The sequence below is a fragment of the Tetranychus urticae genome, chromosome 1 (genome assembly GCF_039701765.1).
Source record: "Tetranychus urticae isolate SD_2017Ah chromosome 1, NJAU_TeUrti_SD_1.0, whole genome shotgun sequence".
Classification (NCBI taxonomy): domain Eukaryota; kingdom Metazoa; phylum Arthropoda; class Arachnida; order Trombidiformes; family Tetranychidae; genus Tetranychus; species Tetranychus urticae.
Window position 1 is genome coordinate 24,747,524 of NC_142958.1, and position 9,112 is coordinate 24,756,635.

The following is a 9,112-nucleotide window of genomic DNA, read 5'->3' on the forward strand; positions in this document are numbered from 1 at the left end:
AATGGATTTAATGAAGTCCTCTTTGTAGATGGCCAATGGAAAATTTTTTATTCCAATGATACAGACTCAATCAAAAAACATATAAATTGCTTGCAAATGGATCTTCTTGTGTCTATGAGAAGATTGAGTTTGATCCAGATTTCATCACCAAAGTATTTTGCAGTTCTTTGATTTTGATAATCGAATTAATTAATTTAAGGTTACAGAAATGGGTATAATCATGCATGTATACAAGTTAATTTATTATTAATTAAACAAAAAGTCAAAAAATATAAACATAAATATTGTAATTATTTCTAAAGATAATTTTGTCTGTTTCTAATGATGGGTAGATATAATTCAGACTTACAATATACAACTTATTAACAAAACTGGAATTGACTATAAGTTAAACGATATCTGTTTACACAATTATAGTCAATCCAGTCTTTCATATGTGGTGGAGTTATACATTTTATAAATTAAATAGCAATTCATTGAGTAATTATAAATTGGAACTTTTGGTCATTTTATGATGAATGGTTAAGTTATAAACTGTGCTTTTGACGAATAAAACAAATGCTAGGTATTCGCAGTGTTCAAAAATGATTGTTCACATTTTATCACAATTATTTGTCCATTACTGAATATGGGCTGGTGGGTGGATGAACTTCAAAGTATTTTGCAGTCCTTTGATTTTGAGCATCGAATCAATTAATGTCTGGTTACAGAAATGGGTATAATCATGCCTGTATACAAGTTAATTTATTGCTTTTCAGTGTCAATCGGGACCAAAGGTTTTACAATTTCTTCTTTGTATACTTCAACTATCGCCTCTAAAACAAAGCGAAATTGATTCGAAGTTTGAATAAGCATAGCTCTTTGATCTCTCATGGCCTTTAAAATTTCCAGAGGATAAATTGGTTGATTAGCTTCTATAAAGCACATTGCTGTTTCCATTAAAATGAGTACTCCAGTTCGACCAATACCAGCACTGCAATGGACTATAATAGGATCAGTGAAAGAAGATCTATGTTTTCTAACTTGACCAATAAGATTTAGAAATTCAGTGGCATCATCAGGTACACCATGGTCAGGCCACGCAAGATACTGAAAATGCACTACATCCCTTACTTCAGATGTTTCTAGATTGGTTATTTTTAAATGCCTTTCAACCATAGATGAATTTCCACTTTCGTATGAACTAAAAATTTTCAAATGATCTCCATACTTTTCCGATTCTTCCACATTAGGCCAGTACTTATGACATTTAGATCTACCCCGTTCAATTAAAGGTGTAACCATTACAATTAGACTACAACCTTGTTCCCAAACCATTTGCCAAAATTCCTCACAAGTACTTGAAAGTGGACCTTGAGTAGCAATATATTTATTGACTATACCAGATCCTGGTATTTCCATATTGACAAAACTAGCATTCACATAATCCCCGGAGATGCAGTTTTTCAATACAACCCGAGTTGAATCATAAGGTGATATATCTCTGTAGCGATTTTTGCAAAGATTGTCAGGTAAACGGGCAATGGTCATTCCCTCTCCTGGCTTTTTACGATAGAGTTGCTCAAATTGAAATATGATGGCTCCAGATTCTAGGCCTTCTCTAAGTAACATAATGGATTCTAAAAGTCGATCACACTTTGTTCTTGATCTGGATGCAGGTGAAGCATCAACGGGAATGTATTGAAACGGTGGCTCCTCGTCATCTTGTCCATCCTCATTTGTAATATCTCTTGAAAAGACAAGTGGTCGTATGGTTAAAATCAATTCACCATCAGTGTCCTTAGTTGATCGGATCAATTTGATAACCTGGTTATGGGTAAGACCCTCAACGTCTTTACCATTGACTGACATAACCTGGTCTCCTTCATTCAATTTGGGTATAGTTGAGTCCGCAGGAGTATTTGGAGCAACACGGGACACTAATACTGGCAGATTTTGATCCGCACCTCCCTTAACATTGAAGCCAAACCTTCCTTGTTCATCAGGTTTCATGCGAATAGTTATGAGAGCAGGTTGTCCCTGAGTAGGAGATTCATCGGTATACAAGCTTAGACGGAGATTTTTGATGTTTCCTTTGCCGGTTGAGGATGTTGGTGATGTTGCCGGTTGAGGTGAAGATAATACGGGAGATGAAGATGATTCAGGTGGTGTTGGTGAAGGTGCATCGGTTTGTCGTTCTAATGAGGGTTCTTTACTAAAACTGATGGGACCGTTACTGTCAATAAATGGTAAATTGCGAAAAGAGAGCGGCGATGGACGGTAATTAGATGGACTTCCATCTGATGTAGCACTTTCCCGGATCCTTGTATCGTCAGTGAAAGTTTGTCGAGACAGGTTCTTTTGACTATTGGAGCGATTTGAATCAATTGTTTTACCAATGTTTCCGTCAACACCATCAACTGTTATCCTTTGTTGTTGATGATGGGTAACAAAGGCAGTGGTTTCTGATGAGAAACATGGCAATGATTTAGTGTTGGGTGAAACTGAGCCACATCTAAGTGATCCAGAGCCCACTGTAGGAACAGAACCATGACCTGAGACAGGTGATGTTGATGAGGCACCTCCAATGCCATTGACTAATTTATTTGAAGGCCAGAGTGAGTTACGCCGAGGTGATGAACTTGATGAAACATTTGAATTTGAGATCACTGTGTTTCTACCAGATGGACACAAGGTAGGAACAGTTTGTCTAGCATAACGACGACTTGCTGTCCGTTGGAACGTTTTTTCCGGGCGAACTCGTTTTTTGCCCTCTTCTAAAGTTTGATACTCTGTTTTACCACTATAACGAAATTTAGAGCCTAATTGAAAGAAAAAAAAGAACCTTTTAGTTTGAGGCTTTGGGCTTTGAAGCCTAAAAAAGGTATGATGTTCAACGCAACTTTTCCATAAAGTTTTACAGCATCGATAATTGTTTAAGTCAAAGCCGATCATATTATCAAATTTTTCAAGCCCTTCTCGTCGCAATTGTATGAAAAAACGTTTTCGTTTGAATGAGATCTTGATTATTTTGGCCCAACAAAAAGTATTCATTTTAATACAATTCTGGAAAACAACTATGCCAGACGAGGTGACACCTAATTGAATATCAGATCCATTTTGGTCCTTAGCCCAATGAAGTTCGATACCATACATATCTAATTTTTTGGCATGATCAAGGAAATTGTATTCAGCATCAGCAGGAGTTTGGCCTTTATGGAGCTGATGAATCTCACTAATTTTCTTTTCAATTTCTGGAGTTTGATTTGGAAGTAATCGAAGCTCTGATAAATAACCTGGTTTGTGTTCATCAGGGTTGAAATCACCGAGTTCAGATTGAGCACTGTAGCTAGCTAAAAGGACTGCTGAAGCGGGCGGGACCACAAATTTACCATCGAGTATATCTCTCCGTAATTGAAGGAAAAAATGGTATCTAGTATATTCTTCTTGAAGTTTACTCGGATCCGATGCGTAAAATTTTACACGAAAATACAAAGTATGCAAAGAGTTTCCTATTAATTGTTTTTTAAGACATTTGTTTGCATCAAGCCATTTCATTTGTTCAGAATTAAATGATGTCTTAGAAGAATGAGTCGATATTGGCGTTGAGGGACTATTGATACTCAAAGTTGAATTTTGAGAGAGAGAAAGATGTCCATTAACAGAAAACGAAGTATTTAAACCAGCAGATCGGTGATAAGAGTCGACATATTGGAGACCAAAATAATCTTTTTCGATGAGCTCCAAATGTTCAAAAACTAAATCCAAGAGAGCTTGTCCTTTGCTATTTTCATCTAATGTAAACACATGATGCACATCATCAAGAAAGATTACTTTGCATCTTGTTGTTTTAATTGACTTAATTGATGGCGAGGTAGCATTTGAGTTATTGCTTTGTTGTCTTTCACGAATTTGAATCAACTCGTTTTCTCTAACATTATAGGTACCACTCGATCCTCTGAAGCCACTGACAAATGTACGCTTGGACATTTCTCCGTACTTGTCAAGATTGACATGAAATGGCATGTTTAGTCCATATCACAAATAACTTATATATAAACAAATCAGCATCATTGAAAAAACGGTAAACACAATAAACAGTCGATGAAAAAACAGCCAAGAGCAAGAGCACTAGGAGTGGAGCCATAAAACAAATGATTTTTTCACAATTTTACACAAGCAGAAGAGATCGATTAATCGAGGTTTGATATCGATTTAACTTGTTTCCAGAGATATTTGGGAAACATAAATTGTGTTTACAATCATTTTTATAGATTACTAAATATTTGCAAATTGTCTTTCTATCGTTTAAATTTGTTTTTCTCTATTAGTTATTTCGCTATCTGTTGCATCTAACCCTTTTCGCCCAGAGTGACAAAAAGAGTCATAAAGTTTATCAACCATCATTACTTTTCCAGCTAAAGTCTTTACCTTCCATTCTTACATTTGATATTCCTTCAAGTGTTTCTGTTAGACATTTACAATAATTTGATAAAATTGTCATCATGTCGATTGCAACCTTGAACAATGATTCTGAGCTCAATAAATATCTAGAAAAATCAAAGTAAGTCTATCTTTATTTTAATTTGTTAAAATTCATTTTCAATCTAATTTAATACCAATTTTTTACTCTGAAGAGAAAATGTTTTGATCATTCACTTTACTGCATCATTCGGTGAACAACGGAGCTCCCAGATAAATGATGTCCTCGACGAAGTTTTAAACAATAAGTCAGCATTTGGACCTGTCGAAGCTTTACTAGTAAGTCAAACGACTTCAAAATTGATAAAAAATTAAGATTATTGATAACAAATTTCTGCTCTTTGTTTGCAGGTTGATGTTGAGAAGTGTAAAGAAGTTAGTATTAAATATAATGTTACTTCGGTTCCAACATGTATTATTGTAGCCAAAGAAAAAGAGTACGAACGCATTGAAGGTATAAATATTGCACTCTTAACTAGAAAGATTAAAGAAGCCGTCTTCAAAAATTTCCCTGTCAACGCGCCTGCTTTACCTGGTGCTGAATTAGAAAAAGAAGGAAGTCTTGAAGATAAATTAAATAAGTTAATAGGTAAAGCTCCTGTAATGGTATTTATGAAGGGTAATCGAGATGGTCCGAGATGCAAATTCAGTCGAGAACTCGTAAGCATATTTGAAGAGATGAAAGTTGAATACGAAACCTTCGATATCCTCGAAGATGAAGAAGTCAGACAAGGACTTAAAGCTTATAAAAATTGGCCCACATATCCTCAGGTTTACGTGAACTCCAATCTCATTGGCGGTATCGATATTATTAAGGTAAACAGTTTTACAATAGTTACAAGGATATTGAGTTGATTCATATTCTTATAATTAATATAAATATGAATGAAGTTTTAGCTTACCTTTTATCTTGTTTATTTTGCAGGAACTCAAAGAGATCGGAGAATTGAAGTCCACACTCGGAGTTGAATAGAATCAAGTAGATTAAAGGCTAATGGGCTTAGTGGCTGATCTTTAAAGACAGGATCATCTCTGATTTAAATTTTACACTAGCTGATTATTTTTCTTTTCAATACTTCGTATCAATAAATATTGAAATTAATTGATTGCATAAATTTTTCTATTCAAATTAACTTTTATTATCGGATTCGTTCTGACAGGTGACAATTCATTAAGTAAATGGATGTACATTGATTTTTCAATTTAGGATGAATATTTTTAATTAAAATTTGAGGCTCCTCGTTATTGTTGTCACCATCCACTGTCCAAAAAAGCAGGAAAAATTAATCAGCTTACTTTGCGGGAAAGTTTGTTAAATCAAAATTTCACTGGATTAGAGCAATTTGCTCTAATCCAGCGACAAAAATAGCAGCAAGATTGATTAATTCAACCCATTTTATATTTTTTGGTGATTTTTTTCAATATTTCCATTGCATTCTCAACCATTACGTTTCGTATTGTAAATATGTTCGAGATTGAATAACTCGTAGAGTTATCGTTATGCAAATGTAGTTATAAAATATAAAAAAAACATTTCATATTAGATCAAAATTATATACAATGTCGATACATCTGATAAATTTAATTTTACAAAGCTCTCTGTCGTTATTAGATCTCTTAATGTATGATTCAAAAGCAACTTGTTTTTTCAATGTTTTGTCTTTTGTTGTTTTGACTCCAAACCTGATTTTACCGTAGATGAAAATTGACTGATCCAATGAGAGGGTGGTTTGGGTAGACTTGATGGCGATGGCGGATCCGTAAATTTCGGACCAGCGTAATACTTATGTTTAATGGATATTGAAGCAAACACTTAAGCACAGATTAATAAACAAAACCAAAGAGCAAACCAGGGAAATTACGCAGAACACACAAAGAGGGAGAGAAAAGGGGAAAAGAAGAAAAAAGAGAAACAATGAAATTGAATGAAGGATAGAGAACGTGAAATGTTTTTTAAATTGAATAGCTTTTTTGGTAATTATTGGAGAGATGTGGGAGATTAAGGTAAGATGGAATAGGTAAATAAAAAACAGATTAAATACATGACATAATCAATGATAAAAAGAATAGAATAAAGGAAGGAAAGGTTTATCAACTTACTTTCTATTGTGTTTTGACTTAACAATTATACATATGTTATGATGAAATTAATGATGAATGAAGATGATAATGAGAGACTTAAGAATTAAAATAGTTTAAAATGAGCTTTGTATCGTTTTCACCAGCATAATGACAATAAATAACTATGAGTTAATCAGAACGGTCAATCTCAGGCTCAAATCAACAAACCTTGGTAACCAATCAAATAAAAGACAAAACAGGCTATGAAAAGCGCGTTGTTCAAATATAATCTTCCAATGGATTACAAGCAAAGAAGCTTTCATCTAAGGTTAACATCCGAACAAGTTAATTCATAAAGATAAAGTGATTAGCTTTTAAGTTCTTCAACTAATTAAGATAATGAAAATAATCGTAAGCTAAATAATTAGTAAAAGATAACTTGTCAATTAGAAGCTAAACGATTTTTCAATAAACAAATCTTTTTAAGCTTAGAATATCTTTTTGTTAGGTAAATTCATCTAACGATCAATATTTTTCAACATCATTTTAATAGCCAAAGTGGATTTACATAAACTGATGTAATGAAAAACATCAAAATATCATTAACAAGTATCAATTGTGATATTTGGTGAATCAATTAGATTTTGTATCCATGGAAATGAAAATTATATTTCTTATATTTTCAATAGTCGTTCTAATATTTTATCCTACTTGATTAAAAATTTAAAAAAATATTCAAGTTAAAATGAATACCGTCGAATTGGAAAATGTAGAGACAAATTATAAACCTTTTAAATTGCTGTGGTCATTTCTTTATTCAACTTTAATACCTTTTTGCATCTCCACTCTTATAATCAACTTGACCATTACCTTTGTTTATATCGTTATTCATAGGAATAGTGATTTGATCGCAATCCTTTCAACTGAAAACTGGGCTACAACATGTTTCTATGCATGGAAATCAGTTCGCTGGAATCAATGGCAGTATCCTTGTTGGGCGTTTTGCCTTCTTATTTGGTCAGTTGCTTCATTGACCTTGCTTCCTAGTCAGCACATTGCTGGACCTTATGCCATCTCTGGTTATCAGCCTCATTACAAATTAAATGGAGTCAAATTTTACATTCTTTCAATGGCTTATTGGGTACCGATTATACTCTATTTTCCCATGTCTAATGTTTACCTGTCACTAGTGACCATCACTGGTTATTCAACATTAGGTTCATTGATTGTTTCGATAATATTGTTACTTAAGGGTTACTTTCGTCCATCGCCAGGAGTATTTGGATCTTCTAATAATGTTTTGGTTGATTTTCTACACGGCATCGAACTCTATCCACGATTAGGTTTCAACAACACAGTAGATGTTAAAATAATCTTCATTAGCCGCTTTGGTTTTTTTCTTTGGCAACTGATTCTTTTGATAGTAGGTAAAGCTAGTTATGAATTTTACTTGACCAGTTATCAGAGTGGTCAAGTTAATTGCTCCCTTTGGGTAGTAATTGCTCTTCAAACGATTTACATAGCCAAACATTATATTTGGGAGAAGCATTTCATCGAAACAGTTGATATCGCACAAAACAAGTTTGGCTTCATTCAATGTTACAAAGCAATGGTCTGGATTCCAATTGTTAGTTCACTCGGCGCAATCTATCTGGTTAAACATGGGCCTACAATGAAAAATTTCGGTTTCAACCACGCCTGTGTTATTCTTGTTTCAGGTATTATAAGCATTTGTCTATTATGTTTAGCTGATTTGCAGAAAACAGTTGTTCGATCAACAAATGGAACGTCAAATCTCAAGTTAACTGGTTCGATCAAAGTTCTCCAAGTAAAGTATCTAGATGAAGATTTACAGCCTCAAGAAACAGTCTTGCTAATTTCTGGTTTATGGTCATTTGTTCGTCATCCTAATTATACATTTGAATTGACAACCGCACTCCTGTGGTCAATTCCAGCGTGCACTGTGAATCCCATTTCCTATTTTTATCCTAGTCTTTTGTTTATTTATTTGGTTCATCGGATGAATTGGATTCATGATAAATGTACCTTCAAGTATGGTAAGCAATGGGAAGAGTACTGTCGATTAGTGCCATATCGACTTATCCCTTATTTCTATTGATTTTCGTTAACCAAAGCCAGATTTCAGGTAATAATTTGTAGAGATAACTCAAATTGTAGCTTTTCTTCTCGTAGCGCTTAGAAGCTTTAAAGATTCAATTTTGCACAGTCCAAATGGATTTACGTATCTGGAAGCGTTGGATGTAAATAAAAATGTATTACTTAATTAAATGTGATCATAACGTCTGATTAAAAATTGTGACTTATTCATAACCCGTGTAACAGCAATATATTACAATATAATACAATAAATATCTCAATTTTATTGCTAAATCTAGTATTCAAAATCATTTTCAGCCGGGAGACTTTAGCGACAAAATGACATCTGCTGTTTAATGAAACATGAGTCTCATAACTTGTTAGTCACAAGGTTGACAATAAAAAAACGGTTATCTATACCAGATCTTTGAATGTAACCTCATTACTAATCATTGGCTTATTCAAATTATTTAAAAGGTGTGGTATCTCACAA

The 9,112-nt window shown here is 33.7% G+C and overlaps 3 protein-coding genes and 1 long non-coding RNA gene across 4 annotated transcripts; 2 read left to right on the top strand and 2 right to left on the bottom strand.

Moving 5' to 3' along the window:
• Nucleotides 1-221: 221 nt before the first annotated feature.
• On the bottom strand, nt 222-4,161 carry LOC107368477 (tyrosine-protein phosphatase non-receptor type 4-like). Its single transcript, XM_015936294.3, has 2 exons — nt 2,883-4,161; nt 222-2,801 (listed from the first exon to the last, which is right to left on the bottom strand). Exons 1-2 carry the CDS (start codon nt 4,003-4,005, stop codon nt 745-747), a joined length of 3,180 nt encoding a protein of 1,059 aa, XP_015791780.3. The 5' UTR covers nt 4,006-4,161; the 3' UTR covers nt 222-744.
• Nucleotides 4,162-4,206: 45 nt separating this feature from the next.
• Grx3 (Glutaredoxin 3) lies at nt 4,207-5,576 on the top strand. Its single transcript, XM_015936297.3, has 4 exons — nt 4,207-4,543; nt 4,617-4,740; nt 4,813-5,277; nt 5,387-5,576. The coding sequence occupies exons 1-4, from the start codon at nt 4,485-4,487 to the stop codon at nt 5,432-5,434; spliced, it is 696 nt and encodes a 231-aa protein (XP_015791783.1). The 5' UTR covers nt 4,207-4,484; the 3' UTR covers nt 5,435-5,576.
• Nucleotides 5,577-6,685, bottom strand: LOC149094817 (uncharacterized). The gene is made up of 2 exons (XR_016199006.1): nt 6,562-6,685; nt 5,577-6,273 (listed from the first exon to the last, which is right to left on the bottom strand). It is a non-coding gene; the product is annotated as an uncharacterized LOC149094817 (long non-coding RNA).
• A 374-nt stretch (nt 6,686-7,059) lies between these two features.
• Nucleotides 7,060-8,768, top strand: LBR (lamin B receptor). The gene has a single exon (XM_015936296.3). It carries the CDS (start codon nt 7,268-7,270, stop codon nt 8,639-8,641), a length of 1,374 nt encoding a protein of 457 aa, XP_015791782.1. The 5' UTR covers nt 7,060-7,267; the 3' UTR covers nt 8,642-8,768.
• Nucleotides 8,769-9,112: the final 344 nt, after the last annotated feature.